This window comes from Tachyglossus aculeatus, chromosome 10, assembly GCF_015852505.1.
Source record: "Tachyglossus aculeatus isolate mTacAcu1 chromosome 10, mTacAcu1.pri, whole genome shotgun sequence".
Taxonomy (NCBI): domain Eukaryota; kingdom Metazoa; phylum Chordata; class Mammalia; order Monotremata; family Tachyglossidae; genus Tachyglossus; species Tachyglossus aculeatus.
This window is the reverse complement of record NC_052075.1, coordinates 20,685,598-20,711,067: the sequence shown is the minus strand read 5'-3', so window position 1 is coordinate 20,711,067 and position 25,470 is coordinate 20,685,598. Positions and strand designations below refer to the sequence as shown.

The 25,470-nt window shown below is 43.9% G+C and overlaps 1 protein-coding gene across 7 annotated transcripts in view; it reads left to right on the top strand.

Annotated features, from left to right (window-relative positions):
- The window catches only part of CTBP1 (C-terminal binding protein 1), a 368,238-nt gene that overhangs the window by 242,791 nt on the left and 99,977 nt on the right, over positions 1–25,470 (top strand). The window contains exons 1-2 of one of the 7 annotated variants that reach the window (XM_038753244.1): positions 18,542–18,739; positions 19,395–19,466. The exons of 3 other annotated variants lie outside the window; for them this stretch is intronic. In XM_038753244.1, the coding sequence (XP_038609172.1) occupies positions 18,700–18,739; positions 19,395–19,466 (112 nt within the window). In that variant the 5' untranslated portion in view covers positions 18,542–18,699. Of the gene's footprint in view, positions 1–18,541; positions 18,740–19,394; positions 19,467–25,470 lie in introns of those variants that run through there. 3 more of the 7 variants (XM_038753246.1, XM_038753248.1, XM_038753250.1) reach the window with 3 other exon arrangements.

Genomic DNA, 25,470 nt, shown 5'->3' with positions numbered 1-25,470 from the left:
TTTTTGGTTCCTTTAACTGTAAAGAAATTCACCTAGAGCAAACAACTGATGGACATTATTTTATATGTTTCCTACGTTTTGTGGCATGCGTGGTAGTGTGTAGGCATGCAGCTGTGTGTTCGTGAAGCTTTTGTTGTGACCCTGTGCCTTTTACAGAGCACACAAATACCTGTAAGAAGGTCAACACCAGTAAAAATCCATTTTGGAGAGAAACTGGTAAGATTTCCCACACAGGACCCTGTGTTTCAGCCATATCGTATTTCATGTGATTGTGGCTGTATCATGAAATGTCATGTAGCAAAGTATGTTGTCCCATAGACTTGCACCTAATTATTTTGGATTCCTGCCAGAATGAGTGCTTGGCAGGACAGCCAGATTCTGTAGGTAAGTAAAAGTGTCCTTGTAGCTCCTTTTTTCCCCCAATTCCTCTCTCCCCTTTCACCTCCTTTGTTCCGAGGGGCTTTTGTGACCCCTATGCGGCCCTGGCTGTGCATATTTTCTGGTATTTCATCCAGAATGTCAGCTTATGACTAGCAGGTTTATTTGTTCATTTCTTCATTAGAAATTATGGTATAATTCTAATAAAATTCATTCAGTATCTGCAACATAATTGCCTTCCCCAAAACAGTGGTTAAAAGAAAGAGCGTTTTTGAATATTTTAGCCCTGATTCTCACTCTTGCTCTCTCTGTGAGCCCAAAAATATTCCAGTACTTTTCCAAGTGGGTCAGGACATTCCAAGAAGTGCCTGAAGAATATGTAGCAAGAAGTTTGTATAAGCATGGTAATTGCATCTTATGTGGTGATACAGCTTGTGATAAATCTGCTCTTGACAGAATTAATGTGCCTGAATTGAGGAAGACTGAGGTGCAGTCTTAATTCTGTACTTTAGGGGCCATAAAAAGTAGGGAGGTTAGTCAATGATTTTGCCAGTTTGAGAAAAACAAAGTAGTCATCATATTACAATAAGAGCGTACATTTATCATTGACTTGGGAATTTTTGCTTTTCAAGTCAGATCAGTGGTAGCTATTGAGCATTTGCGGAAACTTAAGCATTGTACTAAGATCTTGGGAAACTACAACAGCCCTGTCTTCGAGGAGTTAATGGGGAAGACACCTAGACAAGTCGTTTCAAATGGTGGGAACAGGAGGAAGAACAGTAGGATAGGGAGTTGTCAGGTATATGAGAATGGAGTGACTGAATAAGTAATGAATCAAACTATTCGTACGGACATACATTCTACAGGTAGGAATAAAATACCCACATGTTACCGGTGGGACTGAGATGTTGCATGTTATTTGGGGTGACTTCTTGGAGGGGGTGGAATCTTATAAGACTAGGGAGAGTCATGATATGGAAGATTAGGGGGAAGGGTCAAGATGTCAGCTGGGTGAACACTGTGAGCTAGGGATCGGAGATGGGAGTCAGGAACAAGGTACAGTCAGTCACAGAAGGGCAAAGAATGCAAGCCGGGAAATTACAGGTAGAGATCCTTGAAGCCAGTGGTAGACCTTGATGGCCAAAGGAGATGTAAAAACAGTGAAGGTTTGCAAGGAATAAAGAGAATGTGACCCAAGTGCTGCTTCAGGAAGATGGTGTGTGGAGTGTAGGCTTAAGGTAAGAGACCCTGGAGACAAGGAGACCAGCGAGGAGGAATCTAACTGCCATTGCATAGTGGGTACAGCACGGGCCTGGAAGTTAGGAGGTCATGGGTTCTAGTCCCAGCTCTGCCACTGTCCTCTGTGTGGCCTTAGGCAAGTCACTTTGCTTCTCTGGACCTCAGTTCCCTCATCTGCAAAATGGGGATTGAGACAGGGACTGTGTCCAATCCGATTGACTTGTATTTACCCCAGGGCTTAGAACAGTGCCTGGGACATAGAAAGCGCTTAACAAATACCATAATTATTATTAACCGTGATGTGACAAGAGCTGGGGCCAGGGTCGTCGTAGTTCGGGTTGAGAAGTAGGGGTGGATCTGGGCAATATTATTAGGCAGAACTGGCATGATCTAGCAGTCAACTCAGTGTTAAAGCTGAAACCCGGGGAGATGTTGAGGGTTTATGGTCAAGGAGGGTGGTGAAGTTATTGACTAGGGAATATTGGGAGGCAGGAGTTGAGGAAGGAAGATGACCAGTTCAGTTTTAGAACGGTTTGAATTTGAGTTGTCAGTGTGCACAGCCAAGCGGGAAGGTCTTGGAAGCTCTAAACTGTAAGCTCATTGTGGACAGGGAATGTGACTGTTTACTGTTGTACGCTCTCAAGCTCTTAGTACAGTGCTCTGCACAAAGTACATGCTCAACAGATGCAGTGTAATTGCAGTCAGTTGTATTTATTGAGTGCTTACTATGCGCAGAGCACTGTTCTGGATGCTTGGGAGAGAACAATATAACAGACACAAGGGACTCAGAGTCTAAAGGAAGGAGAGCACATATTGAGTCCTCATTTTACAGATGAGAAAATAGCTTGGATAAGTTAAGGGATCTATCCAAGCTGACACTGCAAGCAAATGGAATAAATCCTAGGCCCATGCTTTCTCCACTAGGCCATGTTTCTTCCCCAGCGTAGTCAGGGTGGGAAAAGGTAGAAGAAAAGCCAGCAAGTCAGATTGAGAAAGAAGGTCAGAAATGTAGTAAAGAACCAGGTAATTATTGCGTTGGCAAAACTCTGATACTGTTTTAAAGAGTAGGGAGTGGTTCACGGTATCAGAGGCAACTGAGAGGTCATGAAAAGTTAGATCTGAGGAGCATCCATTGAACTCAACTGTGAGGAAGTCATCAATGTCCTTGGAGACTTAGTGGAGCCACAGGAGTACTGACTATAGTGGGTCAAGAAAAGAGGAAGTGAGAACAGCAGGTTCGAGGAATTCGGACAAAAATGGGGTAGCTAGAGGGGTCTGGGATCCGAAGGAGGAACCAAGGGAGGTTTGAGGGTTTGAATTTGGAGGAGAAGGAATCATGCGAAAATGACAGGCTCAAAATAGCTGTAGAGGGGAGAATAGGAGCCATTGTTTCCACCCTGTGAGAGAGGTTGAGGCATAGCTCCCAACTGGAGGGGGCTAGATTTTGAAAGTGGGCAGGAGACCACCTTATGAGAGATAACTAGGAAAGAGAAGGAGAGGAGATGATGATTGTGGGTTTTGTTCAGCATCTGCTATGTGTTGAGCACCGGTTAAAGACTGGGTTAGATAATAATAATTGTGGTATTTGTTAAGCGCTTACTATGTCTCAGGTATTGTACTAAGCACTGGGGTAGGGAATATGAGTAAATCGGATTGGACACAGTCCCTTTCCCCTAACAGGATAACAATCTTAATCCCCATTTTACAAATGAGGTAACTGAGACAGAGAAGTGAAGTGATTTGCCCAAGGTCACACAGCAGACAAGTGGTGGAGCTGGGATTGGAACCCATGACCTTCTGACTCCCGGGCCCGTCACCTATCCACTAGGCCATGTTAACTAGGTCAGACACATGGGGCTCAGTCTAAAGGGAAGGGGGCATATTTGATTCCCATTTTAGAGCTGAGGAAATTAAGGCACAGAGAAGTCACACAGCAGACACATGACCCAACTGGGATTAGAACCCTGGTCCCCTGACTCGCAGATCTGGGCACTTTCCACTAGGCCACACTGCTTCTCTGATGGATTGCTCAAGAAGCTAGGTGACAAGCCAAATTAACATTTTTAGCAATGTTCCACAGTTAAATGCCATTGTGATCCAATTTACTTTTAAAATGCATTTTTTATCTCATTTAACCCTCTTTCCAATTGTATTTCTTAGATTAAATTTCCTGGTATTATAAAGTGCAGCTTTAACTATGAAGTCCAAGTCACCCTGTCCCAAAAGCTTTTCACCCATCATCAATCGTATTTATTGAGCACGTACTGTGTGCACCCGTCTTTGACCTCCCACATTTAGCAAGTTTCTAAATCATACCTGTTTTCCCTACGCAATTTTTTCCAAATCTCCCTATGGTCATCACCCTGGTTCTAGCCCTTCTCACCTCCTGTTTAGGTTTCTGCATCAGTCTCCAGTCTCCCTACATCGCTCCAATTTGAGAACCATGTTACCCAGGGCATTTTCCTAAAAATGGCCTTCCCAGTACACCCCTCCACTTCTCAGAAACTTTCAGTGGCTACCCATTTCCTCATCAAAGTCCCAACCTTGAAGTCAGTACCCTGCCCTCCCCCTGTCTTCCCCATCCCTGTAGACAACATTTCAGCATGTTCATTCATTCAGTCATTCATTCAATCATTTACTGAGCACTTACTGTGTGCAGAGCACTGTACTAAGCGCTTGGGAAGTACAAGTTGGCAGCATATAGAGACGGTCCCTACGCAACAGTGGGCTCACAGTCTAGAAGAGGGAGACAGACAACAAAACAAAACATATTAATAAAATAAATAGAATAGTGAATATGTACAAGAATAATAGAGTAATAAATCTGTACAAACATATATACAGCTGCTGTGGGGAGGGGAAGGAGGTAGGGCTGGGGGGTTGGGGAGGGGGGAGAGGAAGGAGGGGGCTCAGTCTGGGAAGGCCTCCTGGAGGAGGGAAGGCCTCCTGGAGGAGCATGTTAGGAAGCCGCTTGGCTTAATGGCTAAAGCTCGAGTCTGAGAGCCAGGGGACCTGGGTTCTAATCCCAGCTCCACCACTTGCTTGCTGTGTGACCTTGGGCAGGTCACTTCACTTCTCTGAGTTACCTCATTTGTAAAATGGGGATTGAGACTGAGCCCCATGTGGGACAGGGACTGTGTCCAACCCGATTTGCTTTATATCACACCCCAGTGCTTGATGCCTGGCGTATAGTAAGCGCTTAACAAATACCATATTCTTATTATTATTGGAACTTGATTTTGTTCTCCTTGTGTCCCTGACTCATTACTCACACTCTTTCCTCTGAATGGAACCCCCTCTCCCATCAAATTCACCACATCCTTCCCTGCTATCAAAACCCTTTTGAAGAGCTACCAACCCAGTGAATTGAATACCAACTCACTGATTAATCATCATGTCAGCTACACAACGCTTTTCGTGTGACTTTATCCTATTTATTTATTTGTTCTCTGCTTGCTTGTTTTTTTTTAATTTCATTTGTACCTATTGTACAATAGAGTCCCTATCAGATATGTTCCCTGCCCACAATGAGCTCCATCTTGTAAAGGTTCTTGTTCATTTTTTTAATGCCCCAGCTATCTCTCAGTGGTAGTAGGGCTACATGATATTTGTGAAAAGTTTATCTTTTAAAGAGATGGGGAACTCATGATGGCTCATTTTATCAATCACTGGTATTTATGAAGAGCTAACTATGTACAGAGAGCACTGTACTAAGTGTCTGGGAAAGTGCAGTGCAACAGAATTAGTGGAAGTGTTCCCTGCCCGTAACAAGTTTACGTCTAGAGGTGTATGTCTTTTATTTATCCCTTTTGGTAGTTTGTATTTTCCCCTGTTGATAATTGCTGACAATCTAGTTAGTTCCTTTATTGCATAATTATAATTTTTAGCTTATCTTCTAGGGTACTTTTAGAAACAAAGGAATTGTTCACTTTTATAAATGAATATTTGCCCTACCGACTGACTAATTTTAAGCCTCTAATGTCATATCAGGAATCTTGCCTGATGATCAGGGCTTTCTACCAGTTTCAGAAGGTAGAACTCTGTTAGGAAATAAGCAAAATTATCCATGTTCTTTTTAATACCTATGTACACCAAATCAGCAAATCGAACCTATTTAAACCTCCAGGAAGAACAGTATTAATGTTTTCATCAAATGTTTTGAAACTGGCAAACTTTTGAATGAGACCCTAAAATCAGTTCTTGGTTAGCATCAAAAGAATTCCCCCTGCTCCCCCTGCCTTTGTTCTTTTTTTTTTTTTTTTAAGTCTAGTCGGATCTGTTGGTAACACATGTTTACATTTCATGTTTTGGATAGGACACTGTTGAGGAATTAAGGGCATTTTCTTTCAAACCGCAACTATCCAGAAATAGTGTGGGGCAGTTTGAAAGAAATATTTTTAGCACATGTGAGCGGCATCCGCCACAGTGCAAGTTTTCTGAAGAAAGGGATTCTTGGGGACTACAGCCTCCTCGTTTTGGTGAGACTGGACCATCGGTCGATCGTATTTATTCAGTGCTTACTGTGGGCAGAGCACTGTACTGAGTGCTTGGGAGAGTTCAGTGCAACGGTATAACAAACACGTCCCCTGCCCACAATGAGCAGACTGTTTAAGTGTGCCCCATTGGGTAGAGAGAAAAGTCATGTATTAGACCCCAGGCCACTGTCTTCCAGGCCTGTGCTCCTTCCGTTACTTCTTATGAGAAATCCAAATTACACTACCACACTTCTTGGGGGAGAAAATGGACAAAGAGCCTGTCTACCTCTCTGTTTCTCCATTTCTTAGTTGTCGGGCTTTTTTTTTTTTTTTTGGTTAGTCCATGGCCAGGGAAATTTTGTCAACCATTAATAGAGATATGGAATCCATAGGTTCCAAACATGACCTTACTGAGAGGGTGAGCCTAGCCCTGTGAATGGGTGTCACTGGGGGAGGGAACGTAAGTGTGATGGCTAAGCCATCCTGTGTTGGATACCTGATACTTATGCTTACAGCCATGTCTTTGAACTCATTCATTCAGTCATATTTAATAAGCACTTACTGTGTGCGGAGCACTATACTAAGTGCTTGGGAAAGTACAGTGCAACACTGAACAGTGACATCCTCTGCCCACAGCTCACAGTCTAGAGAGGGGAAGATAGACATCAATACAAATTAATAAAATTACAGGTTTATACATAAGTGCTGTGGGGCTGGCGGGGGCAAGATCAAAGTGAACAAGTTAGGGCGACTCAGAAGGGAGTGGGAGATGAGGAAAAATGGGACTTAATCTGGGAAGGCCTCTTGGAGGAAATGTCCCTTCAATAAGGCTTTGAAGGGGGGAGAGTAATTTGAATGTCCTCGCTGCCGCTCTAGTGATCAAACTTCCCCACTTCTTTCAAACATGCTCATCATCAATGGTATTCATTGAGCATGTACTATGTGCAGAGCACTCTGCTTAGGACCACATGTATCCCCTAGCCTCTCTTGACACTTTGGTTCCCTCCAGTTATTGCCCCATCTCCCTCATGCCGTTGTTTTCCAAACTCCGTAAAACGAGCTGTGGGTAGCAGCTACCTCAGCTTCCTCTCCTCCAGTCCAGCATCTGTCCCCTTCACTACACGGAAACTGCGCTCTCTAAAATCATCAGTGATCTCCTTGCCAAATCCAACAGCCTCTACCCCAACCTAATCCTCCTCGACCTCTCAGCCGACTTTGACTCAGTGGCCCATCCCCTTCTGGAAACATCCTCCAACCTCGGCTTTACTGTCACTGTTCTCTCCTGTCTCTCCAGCAGCTCATTCTCAGTCCCTTTCTCAGGCTCTTCCTCTGTCTCCCATCTCCTAGCTGTGGGAGTCCCTTGAGGCTCAGTTCTGGGTTCCCTTCATTCATACATTCAATTGCATTTACTGAGCACTTACTTTGTGCAGAGCACTGTACCAAGTGCTTGGGAAAGTACAGTACAGCAATAAAGAGAGAGGATCTCTGCCCACAATGAGCTCACAGTCTAGAGGCAGGGAGACAGACATCAATACTCTATTCTCCATCTACACCCACTCCCTTGGAGAACTCATTTGCTCCAGTGGCTTCAACTACCAATTCTGTGTGGATGGTTCCCGAATCTATGTCTCTTGCCCTGACTTCTTTCCTCCTCTGCAGTTTCTCATTTCCTCCTCCCTTCAAGACTAGTCCACCAGCCTGTCCCTCAAGCACCTCAAGCTAAATATGACCGGAATAAAACTCCTCACCTTCTCACCCAAATCCTGCCCTTCTTCTGCCTTTCTCTTCGCCACAGAAACCACCACAATCTTCCCGCCTCACAAGTCCATAACCTCGGTTTTATCCTCAACTCATCGCTCCTATTCAGTCCACATATTCAATCTGTCACCAAATCTTGTCGCTTCTGCCTTCATAACGTTGCTAAAATCCACCCTTTCCTCGCCAGATAAACTACTGGAGAAGCAGTGTGGCTCAGTGGTAAGAGCACGGGCTTTGGAGTCAGTGGTCATGGGTTCAAATCCCGGCTCCGCCAGTTGTCAGCTTTGTGACTTTGGGCAAGTCACTTAACTTCTCTGTGCCTCCGTTACCTCATCTGTAAAGTGGGGATTGACTGTGAGCCCCCCGTGGGACAACTTGATAACCTTGTAACCTCCCCAGCGCTTGGAACAGTGCTTTGCACATAGTAAGCGCTTAATAAATGCCATCATTATTATTATTATTACTACTGTGCTGATTCAAGCTCCGATCCTATCCCACCTTGACTAGAGCATCAGCCTCCTCGCTGTCCCCTCTGCGTTCTTTCTTTCCCCACTCTGGTCTACACTTACCTCTCACGCCTTGATCATTTTTCTAAAAAAAACGGTTCCATCCACATCTCCCCTCTCAGCCTTAAATGGTTGTTCATCCAATTCTGGATGACACAGAATCTCCTTGCCATTGGCTTTAAAGTACTTAGCTCTCCCCTCTCAACCTTAAATGGTTGTTCATCCAATTCTGGATGACACAGAATCTCCTTGCCATTGGCTTTAAAGTACTTAGCTCGCTGCCTCCTAGCTCACCTCCCTGATTTACTACTCCAGCTCAGACTGCCACTTTGCTCCTCTACCATCAAGCTGCTCTCTGTACATCTGTCTCACTACCGACCGCTAGCCATTGTCCTCCCTCTGGCCTCTAACTCCTTCCCCCTTCATCTACAACAGACTACCACTCTCCTCCTTTCAAAGGCCTATATGCTCGTTGTGGGCAGGGAATGTGTCTGTTATACTGCTGTTATTGAATTATATTATATTACTCTCCCAAGCTCATAGTACCGTGCCCTGTACGCAGTAAGTGCTCAATGAATATGATTGATTGATGGGCAGGCCTTCCCTGACTAAGCCCTCATCTTCCCTACACCCACTCCCTTCTGCATCACCTATGACCTTGGATATAAGAATAATAATAATAATAATTGTGGTATTTGTTAAGTGCTTACTATGTGCCAGGCACTGTAGTAAGCACTGGTGGATACAAGTCCATGTCCCACATGGGACTCTCAGTCTCAATCCCCAATTTACAGATGAAGTAACAGGGGCACAGAGAAGTGAAGTGATGTGACTTGCTCAAGGTCACACAGTTGACAAGTGGCGGAGCTGGGATTAGGATTAGATCTGCACCCTCTAAACCCTTGATGGTCACCTGACCCATTCCTCCCCCGACACTTAGATACATATCTGTAATTAATATTAATTTTTGTCTTAATAACAATAATGGTATTTGTTAAGCACTTACAATGTGCCAAGCATTGTTCTAAATGCTGGGGTAGATTCGAGGTTATCAGATTGTCCCAGATGGGGCTCACAGTCTTAATCCCCATTTTACAGTTGAGGTAACTTAGGCACAGAATAATAACAATAATGATGGTATTAAGCACTTACTATGTGCAAAGCACTGTTCTAAATGCTTGGGGGATACAAGGTGATCAGTGGTCCCACGTGGGGCTCACAATCTTAATCCCCATTTTATAGATGAGGTAACTGAGGCACCAAGAAGTTAAGTGACTTGCCCAAAGCCACACAGCTGACAAGTGGTGGAGCCGGGATTAGAACCCATGACCTCTGACTCCCAAGCCTGTACTCTTTCCACTAAACTACACTGCTTCCTGCTAGACTGTAAACTCTGTTGTATCATAGTCTCTTAGTACAGTGCTCTGTAAGTACCATTGATTGACTGAGTGATTTATCAAACAGCAGCCTGAATCTCACCTAGTTGGATAAGTCTTTTGTTTTGCCTGACTGAGTGATTTATCAAACAGCAGCCTGAATCTCACCTAGTTGGATAAGTCTTTTGTTTTGTGTTAATGGGACTCTGGATTGTGAAGGCATGAACTTGAATTGTTTTTGCAGAGGGCAGGGTGATAACATGCACTGAGTCATTCACACTGTCCTCCAGTCCCCCAGTTTGGAAGGTGGGTGACCAAGCATAGGGATGTAAACTGAGGAACAGGTATGTGTTTGAACTCTGCCGGAGCTGATTCTGCTGTGTCCCCGTTTATTATTATTTTTTTGCTGTGGTTGGTTCAATCCATCAATGGTATTGAGTGCTTACTGTGTGCTGAGCGCTTGGGAGAGTACAGTGTAACCGAGCTGGTAGACACAGATTCACTGCGGTACTCACTTGTACCATACAAGCTACTGCGGCCTTTGCTACTTAATAGGCAAGAGGTCACTGAAGAGGCCATGTGTGTGGGTGAATAGTTTGCAGATGTAAATTGAGCGATTAAAAATGCCTGAGAAAATGTTCACTAAAAAATTAAAGAGGTTTTGGGGAGGGTAAAGAGAGGTACACAAGAGGGCAGGGAACAGATAACAAGTCCCCCAAATTAGTGCAGTTTAATTTGTGCTGAAAACCCTCCTCACAAGGGCATAATTCATGATTGTGTTTTTTTCTTTACTTTTTTCCTGCATAATTAATATGCCATTTTAAAATACCCAAATAAGCTCATAACTGAATACCTGAACAAAAATGATTTGTTTTTGAAGTTCATTTGATTTTTCTCAGGACTTTTGTGAAAGATTCCATCCCATTTAGTTGCCTTTCTGCAATGAAAATGGATCCCTATGGGTTCTGATTGGCATTAGCTGCTTTCAAGTACCACCTGCCCATTTATTGTATGCCAAATGTTTACTCCAGGGTAAGTTTTGTCACTGTCCTGGGTCATGATCCAGTAATACAGTTGGATTCTTGCACAAAGTATTTGGTGTAACCATGCACAACTCCAGGTTGAGGAGTTCTTCAAGATGCGTCTTTCTGTAGATGCAGAAAGATCTGGTACTTAGGGCCAAGGAAGATACACTTCCTCCCAGTTTCGCATTGTGCAAAAATGGCAAATTTGTTGGCATATTACACCCTGCAATAATGCACTCCAGAAATAAATTGCTAAAAATATCTTTATCATTAATTAGCTAGTCCAGTGGACTTCGAAGAATTGTGACCTATTTGGGTTTCAACTGTAGCTATCAGGTATATATAGATATATCTGATATGTAAGTGTATATGTATAGATGTGTCTGTACACAGATAGATATCATTTTTGTCATATATATATTTATATATATATAATATATTCAAGCCACCTGCCCCCAATGTAAAACAGACAAAAACGGTAACCCTCATAGTCTGAAAAGCTGCGTCCTACATAATTGGATTTTCAACTCTAATGGAAGTAATGGTGTTTATTAAGTGACTACTGTGTGCAAAACACTTACTGAAATCTGGGAAAGAATCCCTCTAAACCATGAGCTCGTTTGGGGCAGGAATTTGTCTTTGTTATATTGTACTCTCCCAAGTGCTTAGTACAGTGCCCTGCACACAGTAAGTGCTCAATAAATATGATGGAATGAGTGAGTACCCAGGTGGGAATTAGACATGGTCCCTGGCCCTCAGGAGGCTCACAGTCTAAAAACAAAAAGGGGGGAGAGAAGACTGGTGACAGACACGTAAGGGGAGATGAAACAAAATAGACAACTTAAAGGTATAAGACAAGGGTCTGTTAGGTACTTTGCTGGAGGAGCAGCATTTCAGGCTTCTGGCTGCTGTCTACATTCCCGCTTCCCCCGCTGCCACTGTGAATGCTCCAGCAGTAGCCAACTTGGTCATCCCAAAGTTCTGCTGCAGCAGCGCCCGGCTACGGCTGCTTTTCTCCATCCTGCTGGGGTAGTGCAGGGTGGTCTTGGGGTGCCTCGGGCAGAGGACCTTGGGTTATTCCAGTGGGAAGGTGGCAGGTGTGCAGAATTCACTCCCCCATCTGTAGCCCCTGCTTTTAGGACCTGCCACCAATTAGTGGTTATGGTACTCCTCCAGATTAGGGTAGTGGAATTACATATCAACATCACTGAAAAGCTGCAAGTCCTCACCTTCACTGAAAAAAATGCTAACTCGAGGCGAGGGGGTGTTTTTACTCGAGCAGTCGTATTCATCGAGTGTTTCCTCTGTGCAGAACGCTGTACTAAATGCTTTACAACAGGGTCCATAGGTGCAGTCCTTGCCTACGAGGAATTCACTGTCTTGAGCTCTCCTTTTTTCTGAACATCACCCCCATACTCATAGTCAATAATGGAAAACGGATAGACTCAGCTCTGCCAAAACACGAGTTTTCACTAGGCACTTTGATTCAGTTGGTGTTTGTTCATTCATTCAGTCATATTTATTGAGAGCTTACTGTGTGCAGAGCACTGTACTAAGCTCTTGGAAAGTACAGTACAGCAATAAAGAGAAACAATACCCTCCCACAAAGGGCACACTGTCTAAACGGAGAGAGACAGACATCAGTACAAGTAAACAGGCATCAATATAAATAAATAGAATTATAGAAGTATACAAATATATATGTGCTGTGGGTCGGGGAGAGGGGGGAAGAGTAAAGGGAGAGAGTCAGGGTGACATGGAAGGGAGTGGGAGATGAGGAAAAGTGAGGCTTAGTCAGGGAAGGCCCCTTGGAGGAGATGTGCCTTCTGCAACCTGAGCCTGTTTGGAGGAGGACCGCTACTCTGCCAGCTCTCTCCCTCCTATCTACCTTCGCCCCTCTCCTACAATTATCCGACCTACACACTTCACTCCTCTCCCACCAGCCCACTTACAGCACCTCCATTTGGTGTCTCTCACCATCGATCACCAAGCTCACACCCTCCCTCCTGCCCGGAACTCCGTCCCCTTCGTATCTGATAGACCACCACCCTCTCCATCTTCGAAGCTCAACTAAAATCCCCTTTCCTCCAGGAAGCCTTCCTTAACTAATCTCTCAGCCTCCCATCTTTCTGCATCACTTATGTACTTAGGTCTGGACCCCTTAAGGACTTTGATATCCACTCTCGCAGCACTTACACATGCTGCTTTCCCTATTGATATTTTTTTTAATGTCTGCCTTTCCCACTAGATTGTAAACTACTTAAGGGAGAGATCAGGGGTGCCGGAGAGTGTCTGCTAATTCTTATGTACTCTCCTGAGCGTTTAGTACAGTGCCCTGCATGTAGTGCTTAGGAAATGCCATCGATTTATTGATTATTGTACTCTGCCAAACATTTAGTACAGTGCTGCACATATAGTCAGAGCTCAAATGCCATAGCTTGATCAATGTGCACAGAATCGGACCAGATAAGTATAGCAGCTCACGTTTTCCTCAATGTGAGGTCTGGTGCCCAGGGGAATAGGGTGTATTTCTCCCACCAATCTGACATAAGGGGGAATAAAAGCTTGCCCCCTCCCCATTTCGTGCATTTTTTTTACCTCAATATGGGCATTAAGATTCAATGTAAGAAGCACTCCCCTGGGTCAGCAGTTGCCCTAAGAGATGCAGAATGACTGACCGGGCCACGGTCACAAAAAACAGCTGCCACCTCATCAGGAGTGAGAAGTGGCCTCATTATCCTGGAGCCAGGGTCTTGAATCATGAGGAAAACCAGGGATCAGGCAGGCCCATTAGGGAGAAACGCAGTCTAGGTCTCTCAAGTATATTTTGAAACAACAATGCACGGATTGAAAATCACCAAACTTGGAATAGAGCTTCCTTCCCGGAACAGCTGCTGGAAGCGTAGCACCCAGTTTGCCATTGAACATGTTGGCACTACACATTTTGGCTAGAACACTCTTAGGAAGACAAATGAAAGGAATGTTCATACCAAAGCTCCGCCCTGTATGGAAGCCACATGCCCCAGTGACAAAAGAAACTTTGTACTTACCCACATAGCATTGGCAACGTGACCTAGTGGTAATAGCCCAGGCCTGGATGTCAGGGGACCTGAGTTCTAATTCTCTGTGCCTCTGTTTCCTGATCTGTAAAATGGGATTCCAAACCCATTCACCCTCCTACTTAGATTTCCAGCCCCATGTGGGACTGTGTCTAACGTGATTTCATCTTGTATCTACCCCAAGGGTTAGTACAGTCCTTGACAAAGTGTAAGCACTTAACTAACAAGTACCACAATTATTGTCCTACAAAGTACACAATCCTTAAGGTGTTGTTGGGCAAGAGTGTCACCCTTGCATTCTAGAAGTGAAAGCATACTCTATCAGCAGAAGTTCTGGTGCATACAATTTGGAAATGCCGTTAAAATGCCAAGTTTAGGCGTTCATCAGATTGTAGGCCTTACTGAGGTTTGTTTGTATTTTCCTTAAATCTACAGTAAAATACCCCTAAAACTATGTCTTTAAAAGTAGACCAGAAACTTATTTCAGTACCTTGAAACACCGAACATTGTCCAATTCATAATAGTGGTTAAATAATAATAATAATAATAATAATTGTGGTGTTTGTTAAGCACTTACTATGTGCCAGGCACTGTACTAAGTGCAAGAGTGGATACAGGCAAATCAGGTTGTGTGGACATTTTGTTTGGGTAGACCAATAGTAGCCCAATAACCCTTTGCCTGGAAGCAAAAATAAAAAGAGCAAACGTAACCTCATATGGTATTTCTTCCTGGTTGGTAGAGAGAATAAAAGAGTATTAATCACCTCACCCATCTGTTTGTGATACCAAGTTATACTCCAAACACTCCCCTTGTCATAATATTATGTGACCCACTCTCTTCCCTCTACGGTACCAGGTTTTGCACTTAAGATCAGCATTAGCTCAGTAAAAGTAATTCAGAACATTGTCCAAATTATAATTGTCTGATTTTTCCGTTGAATAGATGGTTACTTTTTATGTATTCTTTTTTTTCCCTTCTAGGTATTCATTTTTAAAAACAACCAGACATTCACTGTGTCAGGTTTGGTGGTTTTACATCTCATGTGCTGCTACAATTTAATTTACCCACACTCAGGTAGTAGAGTCTAGAAAAGCAAAAGAACAAAAGTGACCTCTGTTTTTGAGCCACAAATAGAGGGTCTATTGTATATCACCAGGCACTTGGTAATTTTAGTGCTGGACCAGTATATGTCTTGTCTTATCTGGCTGTGTTTTTAAAAATTCATTTAATGTTAAGGATGTTCCTCATCTGAGAAATTTGTAAATGATTTGATCAGATCCACTTAGGAGGTAACCGAAATGGGTCCTGGTGAACAGAGAAGGTCAACATTGTAGATCATTCATTATTTTCCTAGGCTCGCAAAACAAAGGGGAAAATATATTAAATGAGACCAGAGGAGCTGGCCTCCATAAATTCATCCGACACAGAAGTCAGCAGGCAGAATGAATGTACAATGAGCTCATTTCCACTTAATGAAGAAAATTACTTTTTAAAAAAATAAAGTAAAAATCAATCCCTCAACAGAAACCAGACAGTGCATCAGTTGAACTTTCTCAGATAACTTCTTTAAATAATCGTTCAACGAGAATAAATGCAAACTACCGACTTGGGCATCCTATCACTATTCACCCCCCACCCCACCCCACCAAAAAAAAAGTTTACTTTTGTTTAAGAAGAAGTTTTTGTTTAGAAAAAAAAAAAAGCTCTTCAGAAACCGGTTTCTCAAGCTTGCGGTCTGAAAGCTGTGCACAGCAGACCAAAAAAAAAAAAAAAAAGGCTATACTGTTTTTTTCCGAAAGAAGGTTACCATTTCTTTCACTCCGTGCTGTCTTTGTTGTTGACCAGCGTATTGGTTTCTGAAATTTTTTTCCTGGTGGAAATAATACTTAGGAAGTCCCTGCCTTGTTTGGAGCAAAAGTTTTTTTTTGTTGTTGTTTGTTTTTTAATGGGTAAAAAATAAAATTGAAGTCAGTTCTAGTGCTGGGCATTTTTAGAGGGAGAAGGTCTCAGAGATATTAACAACTATTTAGCTAGGCCCACAGTTCCAGCTCTGGCCCAAGAAAGTGATTAGGCCTGAAGTGCACGGCCATTATGTGAGTTAATTGTGTTCTTCATAGAGCTCTTCTACAGACAGTTCAGTGTGTACTGCATTATGCGAGTCAGCTGACTCAGCCGAGCTGTAGATCTCAACTAAATTCTTCGTTTTCCGTCCTCCTCCTCCCCGGCTGTTCTTCTGGAGATGATAATGCACTTTATTTGTGACATTTGTTTCAGAAACCCCTGGATATTTGCACTCTCCTCACTGCTTGTGTATCACCTAGAGCACAGTGGAGGCCTGTCTCATTAGTACAATGTTTATTTTGTTGTTCTGGTGTGTAGTTGCACATATTAAGGAAAGGGTAGTAAAAGTGACTTTTAATATTTCACCCACATGTGTGTTTTTTTCAACTGTCCAGATGAGTTTGATTTACAACTCTTGTAAATGTAATTTGCCGCAGACTTACTCTCAGTGCAAGGGCACTGTGAATGTTTAAGCGTTCACTACAGCCCAGCCGGCTGTGGCTTGAACGCCTATGCGGGAAGTGAGGGAGGCTTTTATATGATTCTAATTTTCCTGTACTAGTACAGTGCTTTGCACCTAATAGATGCTCTGTAAATACTATCATTAGTAATTTCAGGACTCAGTTTGCCCAGCATCCTGGTTCACGGATCACATTAGGAAGAAAAGTAGTGAGCACTAACTACTTTTGCTAGTTGTTTTCTGGGCACGACTCCTATGTACTAGTCTTCTGCAGTTTGTTCATTCATTGTCAGTTGTATTTATTGAGCGCTTACAGTGTGCAGAGCTATTGGAGAATGCAGTACTGCAATAACATGGCTTAATGGAAAGACAGCAGGCTTGGGAGTCAGAAGTCATGGGTTCTAATTTCGCCTCGGCCACTTGTCAGTAGTGTGACTTTGGGCAAGTCACTTAACTTCTCTGGGCCTCAGTTACCTCTTCCATAAATGGGGATTAAGACTGTGAGCCCCACGTGGGACAGCCTGATTGCCTTGTTTCTACCCCAGCGCTTAGAACAGTGCTTGGCACGTAGTAATCGCTTAACAATTACCATCATTGTTATTAATAAAGTGAGGCAGTCCCTGCCCACAACGGGCTTACAGTCTAGATGGGGGGAGGCAGACATCAAAACAAGTAAACAGGGATCGATATAAATAAATAGGATTACAGATTTCTTGTAATCACTTGACATCAGTTAGGGGTTTTCTCAAGATCCCAATCATAAAAACACTTAGGTGGTCAGATTATTGATTTTCTGTTTTACCCCTCATATTGTTTTGGTTTACTCTGAAATTCAGTGTGAGCCGTACTTGGGGTCAACGTCTCCCCCTTCTAGACTGTGAGCCCGTTGTTGGGTAGGGACCGTCTTTATGTGTTGCCAACCTGTACTGCCCAAGCGCTTAGTACAGTGCTGTGCACACAGTAAGCGCTCAATAAATACGATTGATTGATTGACCGTCTTTATGTGTTGTCAACCTGTACTGCCCAAGCGCTTAGTACAGTGTTCTGCGCACAGTAAGCGCTCAACAAATACGGTTGAATGAATGAATGAACCATTTAGCCTGCTTGTAATAGTGATTCTGCTTCTTGGTAAACCCTGGAATATCAGACTTTTAAAAGTATACCCTTGTGATTTTAGGTTATTATATCGATGATCAGCTTTTAAGTGAAATTAGTCGTTTCCCTCGACGTGGACAGCAAAACACAAAAGGATGTGGAATTGGGAAGAATGGAGTCATTTTCCTATTGACCAGTGGTCTTGAAATTTATTTTGAAATAATCCAGTAGGCTTTTTGTTTTTTTTATAACACCCAAACATTAAAATGGAATGTTTTAATGGAAATGGAAAGCCGGGTTGGGGGGGGGGGGTGCAAAATTCGTTTTCCTATTGACCAGTGGTCTTGAAATTTATTTTGAAATAATCCAGTAGGCTTTTTGTTTTTTTTATAACACCCAAACATTAAAATGGAATGTTTTAATGGAAATGGAAAGCCGGGTTGGGGGGGGGGGGTGCAAAATTCGTTTTCCTATTGACCAGTGGTCTTGAAATTTATTTTGAAATAATCCAGTAGGCTTTTTGTTTTTTTTTTATAACACCCAAACATTAAAATGGAATGTTTTAATGGAAATGGAAAGCCGGGTGGGGGGGGTGTGTGTGTGCAAAACGCTTGGCCTTATAAAGCAACTACCAAAATAGCTACAGTTCAGCTTTCAACACATTCTTCATGGCGCAGGAAGACGTCAAAATGGAAATCGTAAATAGTAAAAAAAAAAAAAAGTCAGGCTTTTCTGCAAAGGGGGTGTTGGCCGAGCTCAGTCCCCCACCCCATTTTACGGTGAGGCCGGCTTCGGTAGAAAGGACGAGGCCTGTGCGATCGGCGGGAGGAGGGGGGAGGCTTTTTATTGTTTTACAGCAAAGCAGATGAAATCGCATTTGGGGCCTTTCCACTTTGGAGAGAAAAACTGTAGAGTTGGCTTTAAAGGGGGGGGGGGGCGAAATAAAAAAAAAGGCTCCCTTCCTCCCCCGTTTCCTTTCTACTTTGCTCGGGTGCCTGGAAACAAGAGATTAATTTGGTCTGACCTAAGCTCCGCCTGCCGGCCTCGCCCACTTTCAGAGACAGCAGCCCTGGAGCTCTGGGTGTGTGTGTGTATATGTGTGTGTGTGTGTGAGTGTGGGTCTGTGTGTGTGTGTGTGTGGTGACTTCAGGGGAAAAATAGAAGTAGCCGCCATATGCCTAGGATTTTTCCTCCTCCTCTCCCCCCCTCCCCCTCCGGATCGCTTGGTAAAGTTCTCATTGTAGACAGCCCGGACCGGTCCTTTCCATGGGAAGTTCTCACTTGCTAAACAAGGGCTTGCCTCTAGGTAACGATTTTTCGCCGTCTCTTTCGTGGGTCGTCGTCCCAGTGCCCTGCCGGGGCTCGCTTGCAAGCCTGTGGGCTCTGTGTGTGTGTGTGTGTGTTTGTGTGTCTGTGCGTGCACAGCAAAGGCCGGCTCCTGGGGGGTGAGTGTGTGTCTGTGCATGCACAGCAAAGGCTGGCTCCTGGGGGGTGAGTGTGGGTTTGTGCATGCATAGAAAAGGCTGGCTCCTGGGGTGTGAGAGTGTGTTTGTGCATGCATAGAAAAGGCTGGCTCCTGGGGTGTGAGTGTGTGTCTGTGCCTGCACAGCAAAGGCTGGCTCCTGGGGGGTGAGTGTGTGTTTGTGCCTGCACAGCAAAGGCTGGCTTCTGGGGTGTGTGTGTGTGTCTGTGCATGCACGGAAAAGGCTCGTTCGACCGCTGCCTTGCCCGCTTGCATTGTGCGGGGTGTGGGTGTGTGTACGGGTGGCTCGACCCTCCCAGATTTGCTCGCCAACACGGGCTTCTTGGAGGCCAAAGGGAGGGGGAGAGAGAGGAGCCCAAAAAGCAAACTGGGCCCGCCAGGCCTGGGGCTACAACTTGCCTCCCTTCTTTCCTTCCTTTCTCTCTAATTCCCTTCCTTCCTCCCTTTCCACCCTCCCTGCAACCTCCCTCCCCTCCAGCCGAAGCGGAAAATGGCTGGTGGCCGGGCTCCCTAACGTCCCTGCCGCCCCTCCAACTGCACGGTGATGCAGGTAAAAAAAACCCCAAAAAATCCAACAAAACCCTGCCCCGTTGGCTGCCAAAAAAGAAACGGCCGCTCCTATTTTTTTTTCTTTTATTTTCCTCGGCCCCAAAGGGAAAGGGGAAGTTTCAGCCCTCTCGGGGGATGGGGAGAGAGGGTTTGGGCCTGGTGCGGACCGGGTTTTTTTCCTCCATTTGAATTTTCTCTCCCTTTTCTGCCTGGGTTTTGGAAGGGTTTTTCTGGATCGCGGCGGGGTTTGGGAATCCAATCTGCTTGCAATTGCGGGCTAGTCGGCGGGCTGATAAATCAGCGAAAAATAGAGACATCCCAGCAGGTGATGCACAAAGAGAGCTGTAAGGCAGGGAAAAAAAAAAATAACTTTATTTGCCGGACAGATCGGATCCAGCCCTTTGTTGCCCCTTTGCTTTGTACATAGTTTTTGAAAGCAGATGGTCGGCTCTGCCTCGTCCAGGATACGCCTAAGTCATTTTAGGTTCCATCTTTGCTGGTCGTACTTTAAAAAAAAAAATGCCACCTGGGAGGGCCCCAGATTTAACGATTTAATGTCATCGTCCGTTTCAAGCACTGTCGGCCAAATAAAAGAAATGTTGGCTTTGGGATGAGGAGAGGAGCCACGAGGTTCTCATCCTTCCTTTAAAATAATGGGGCCTAGTACAACTGAAGTAATTGAGTCCTCCTTGCATGTGCACATGTCTATATTGGGTTATTATATATATATATATATATATATATATATATATATGCATATATGATAGCGAATTCAATCAGACTCCAGTATTTGTGGGCGATGTGTGGGACTCTCTTGCATCCAGAGGTGCGGGACGCTGAAAATCCAAGTACGTTCAGGGAGCATCTGCAGTCATTTTGCAGATGGTTATAACATCCAGGGAATTTTAACATCACCGCCACAGTATGGTCCAATGGTAAAGGGCCAAATAATTCGATTCTGATTTGAATCATAACTGCTGAGGACAGTTCACCAGTGAATGACTTCAGCCGAACAAGGGGGGAGAGGAGGGAGATGGCACACATTGATCAATATGCATTTTAAAAGCAAAATGAAATATGCCTGGTTTTTTTTTTTTTGCCTGATCAGCATGCTCTATTTAATTAACTCTTTTGTGTGTGTGTACTAGTGTACACCTTTTAGAATCGTAAGAATAAAAGGAACTATAAATTTGGTACTGAAAAGGATGGTGCTTTGTGCAAATGTATTCGACACCGGGGCAGGGCATTTTTGTCTAGTGGTTGGATTAATTAAAACTTTGTAGGAACCCTCATTTTCTCCTCTCTTGATTTTTCAACTCGAATTTTAGACCCCTAAAGCAGTCTCCTGTAATGTAGATAGTGCTTTATAATGTATATAGTGTTTTCACATGTGCAGGAACAATTTTTTTTTATTTTTGCTAATATAGGTCCTCAGATTAAAATTGTCAGCCTTCACCAGTACCTTCTTTGGTAATGAATTCTTTGACAAATCGAACTATGTCTAAACTGTACAATTCAGTTTTGGACCCCATTAGTGAAGTTAATATCCTCTAATGCAGAAAAGGTGATCTGTTACTATATATTTCACATGCAAAAAATTTAGGTCTGTATTGTTTAGCAATAATTTTAGCACCACCTAGTTTGGGTGTGTGACCTTTGTTTTGCCATTTGAAGACGGGCGGAGGCTGATAAAATATATAAAGTTCAAAAGGAGTAGAATAGAATCCCTCCTCCTAGTAACCGAGTTGTTTTTTTTTGTTGTGTTCTTTGTTGTAAGGTCATAATTTTTGGGGTGTAAAATATGGGGCTTGTGGTCACATTTGTTTCTTGTGTGAAGGTGAAGAGAGATTGGGGAAGAGAACCCTAAGCATTTTACGAGCTACACAACTGATGTTCAGTGTGGTGAATTACAGACACTACATCAGCGATAATTTACAGGGACCATAAATTTATCACTCAAACTTTTCCACCCAGCTTCATTTTCGTTTTCATTTGTACGGCTGAGGTTGAGGCCTATGTCTACTAACTACGTAACAGGCTTGGTGTTTTAACGTTAGGGGGTTTTTTTGCATGTCTCTGAGCTGGAATTTTGTTTCCGGCATCAGTTCAGGAAATCATAGTTCAGAGTCCGAGGATCCTTTTGAAGAGATTAAAACTGGGCAGTCCATCAACCGTGTGTTATGCCTTCACCAGCCTGGGTATCCAGATGCTCTTAGACCCCCACCGGCTCTCTCTCAAATAAGAAAACCTGTAGCATTTCATAGATCGGCTTCTACCTCATGGAGCGGCTTTGGGATATTTGTCCGAGGTGTGTACTTGTCCGACCCATGTGGAATGCAGTCTGCATTCACAGTCCCGAGTGATCCAACGAATGTGTTTGGCCTTTTATTTTGTCTCAGATTGCTATTCCTGTACATAAATAAGCTAAATTAGGTGTAGTTGTGAAGAGTGGTTGGTGGCCATCTTGCAAGGTCCTTGGCAGGTTTTAATTTCCAATATCCAGCAAAGGATTATGCCATTTGAGTGTGAGTCTGACCCATCTGGAGTTCTCATTTTTAAAAAGCGGGTTGAAGAGTAACCTCCGGGTTGTGGGGTGGGGATCTAGTTGACCTCCCCATCTGGAAGCACAAGCTTCGTAGGTGGCGTTCATAACTTCCGGGCCGCTGCCTGTCAGGCTTTTGTATCTCCTAACAGCTGGCAAGGAAACTGCACCACAATCCCACAATCCAGGAGGAGGCTGCCCAACCTCTTGGCCTCCGCGAGCAGAGAAGGACAGAACTGTGCAGGGGGGAAAAGAAAGGTGCCTCAGACCCGGAGAAAATGAGACATCTTGAAGGCGTCCCTTCAGTGCAGTCAGCGGCCTCCTCTTCCGTCTCTGTCATTTCCTTAAGCGGCAGCGATATCCCTTGGCAATCATCTGGGGCGGGAGAAGGGGAAACAGACAAGAAGATTCTCCGGGGCCATAGGAAGAAAGGACTTGCTTCATAGGAAGAAAGGACTTGCTTCCGGGAGCCTGTTTTGAGTGAAAGTGAGAACAGAGGACTGCCTTTTTTTTTTCTTCTACTTCCCTTCCCCCACAACCTGCCCTCACCTCCATTTTCCCCTCTAAAAGGGCCCCACTCCAAACATTTCCTGCAAAATTAATACTTCATTCCTGAGTGAGTCTGTCAGGGCGTGAGTATCCATTTAGAAGGAAAATTAGGATTCTGCCTGAAAAGCGTAGCGAGTATTGAAAGCTAGAACTTTCCCTGGATGAGTGCCAGAGAGCCAGCAGTTTGCTCCGGTCTTGTTAAGCGTTTTGCCTGGGTGTTTAGAAGTTATTGCCTACACTGGTAAAGTTTAAAAAAAAAGAAGCCAACTGACCCGACACAGGCATTTCGGAAAATAAGAAGCGGAAGCAGCAAGCTGCCCCACCCTTTGTCCCTGTAAGTAATGGAGAGGGATTGTTTTGAGCAGATTACTAGAAACAATTTTTGTGAAATTATATTCTGTGATGAAAAAAAGGAATGGATGAAAACTGGCCAAGTTTATTAGCTGATAATGGAGGGTTCCTTCTATTCTTCCCCAAAGTAATCCCGTGTTGTAAGGCTAGAAATCCGATAAACTTATTTCTGGTACTGTTTTTTTAAGGAACACCAACCGCATAGCATCCTTTGACTTTGATCATCTTTAAAAATGCTTTTTTAAAAAATATTAAGTGATCTTATAGTTGAATTAGAAGAGTGGGAATGTATGGATAGCAGTGCAGTCAATTTTCCTGCGGTGTAAGGATTAGATTCATCTAAAAGGGAATTAAGGAAACTCATGCTCTAATATGGAGTTCTTTATCCACATGGGTTGCATGCGCATTACTGTTTCTTATTTTTATTGTATTTATTAAGGGCTTACTATGTGCCAGGCACTGTACTAAGTGCTAAGTGGGGTAGATACGAGTTGATCGAGTTGGACACCATCTCACGTAGGGCTCACAGATCCCCATTTTGCAGATGAGGTAAGCGAGGCACAGAGAAGTGAAGTGACTTGCCTAAGGCTACCCAAACAGACAAGTGGTGGAGCTGGGATTAGAACCCAGGTCCTTTTGATTCCCAGGTCCATGCTCTGTCCACTAGACCGCACTGCTTCTCTGTTTCTGTTTCTCTGTTTCTTCCAAAATCACAACATATGCTACCCACAAACGTATAGAGAAAGCAATACATTTTGGAACAATTCTTTGTATTTGAGTACTAGCATAAATAGAAGCTTAATTTTCTGCCCAAAACATCAAAGGGTACCTCTTTTGGCAAGTCTTATTTGCTCTTGGTCAGATACTCTGTGTACAGTATTGTGCTTTAACAGGTGAATTTTTTCAAGTTGCAGTCTTGAAAATCACTGTGCTCCTCTGCAGGCGAAAACTGTATTCATTTCCCCTTTCATCAAAGGAAAACAGAGGAAGCTGAGAAGTGGCAAGATGGCCCAAAATAATTCTGTGCCTTTTTTCTTTTTCAGTTGTGCATTCTACTAGAGGTGTTTTGTAATTCCTAGAAGACTATACAGTTCACTGTGTTCTCACTCAAGGAACTGGAACCTTTGTATCCTGGGTTTGGGTGCCCCTACGTTACTTGTTTTTTTTAAGAGTGTGGTCCATGATATCCGATATCGCTAATTTTCTTCTGCTTTCACTAGCCCCATTCGAAATCTCCCTGTAGGGGTTAACTGACTATTGTTCGCAAAGAGTTGACACAGGTTTCATTCTGGCTCCTTGCTCCTCACCAGAGATTTTCCTGCATTAAACTTCTATTTTAGGGACAATCCCCCAAACTTTCAGTTTATCACAGAAGGTGGGGGTGGGGGAGGAGAAGCTGCAGCTTTCTTCTCTGAGGTGAGAATTGATCACTGCTCTCCAGGCAGCTAGTTATTGCAAGTCCTTCAATCAGTAAATCAGTAGTATTTATTGAACCCCTACTCTGTGCGGAGCACTGAACTACATGCTTGGGAGAGTACAACTGAGTAAGAAACCGTATCCCTTCCCTCAAGGAGTTTTTGAGCTGAGTGGGAGGGCTGATTCAATTGAGCCATGGTAAAAGCTTAACAAATGCCATTTAAAAAAAAATGGTTCAACAGTACAAGGGTTTCCAGTCTTCCCTTCTGCCTGATTGAAGCAGTGGTTTTTATTTTTATTATTATCATTAACTAATGTTATCAACAAATACCACAATTATTATTATTAAGAATAATAGTGGAATTTGTTAGTGTGCTTACTGTGTGCCAGGCACTGTACTAAGTGCTGGAGTAGATACAAGGTATTTGGGTTGGACATAGTCCCTGTCCCATTTTACAGAGGAGGGGACTGAGCCACAGGAAAGTGAAGTGACTTGCCCAAGGTCACCCCATAGGCCTGTGGCGGAGCTGGGATTAGAACCCAGGTCCTCCTGACTCTTAGGCCCGTGCTGTATCCCTTAAGCCACGCTGCTTCTCCACTTTTTGGCTTCACTGCTTAATGTATGCAGAGCACTGCACTAAGGACTTGGGAGAGTACAGTGTAACAGTAGACACATTCCCTTCTCGACCTGTTCTTGCAGAAGCATGGCGAGGATTTCAGGGTGATTCTTTAGAGACTGTTCCAGCCCGGCTCCGGGACTAAGAAAAGAGTGTGGTCCTCGGGTGGGAGAAGGAAAGAGAACCTGGCTCAGACCAAAGATGTGGGTGGATGCACAGGACACCAGACCTGAGGCACTCCTGCTCTGGGGTTCAGAGAGATTCCTCCCTGGCCGGCTTGGAACCCCGGAGCAATTTTGCCCAGTCCATTTCCCTTTTTTCCTCCTGATCTCCAGCCATGCCTTTCAGTCAGTGTGTACCGAGTCAGTGTGTGCCTTTCAGTCAGTGTGTGTCTGATGGTGTGTACCGAGCACTTTCAGTGAGCAGAGCTCACTCCCTTCTGGCAACTTCCCCTTGCTTGAATTAAGGAACGGATTGCAAGCATTAGAGAATTTTCAGATTGTTTATCCTTTGTAAATGTTGCATTGGTT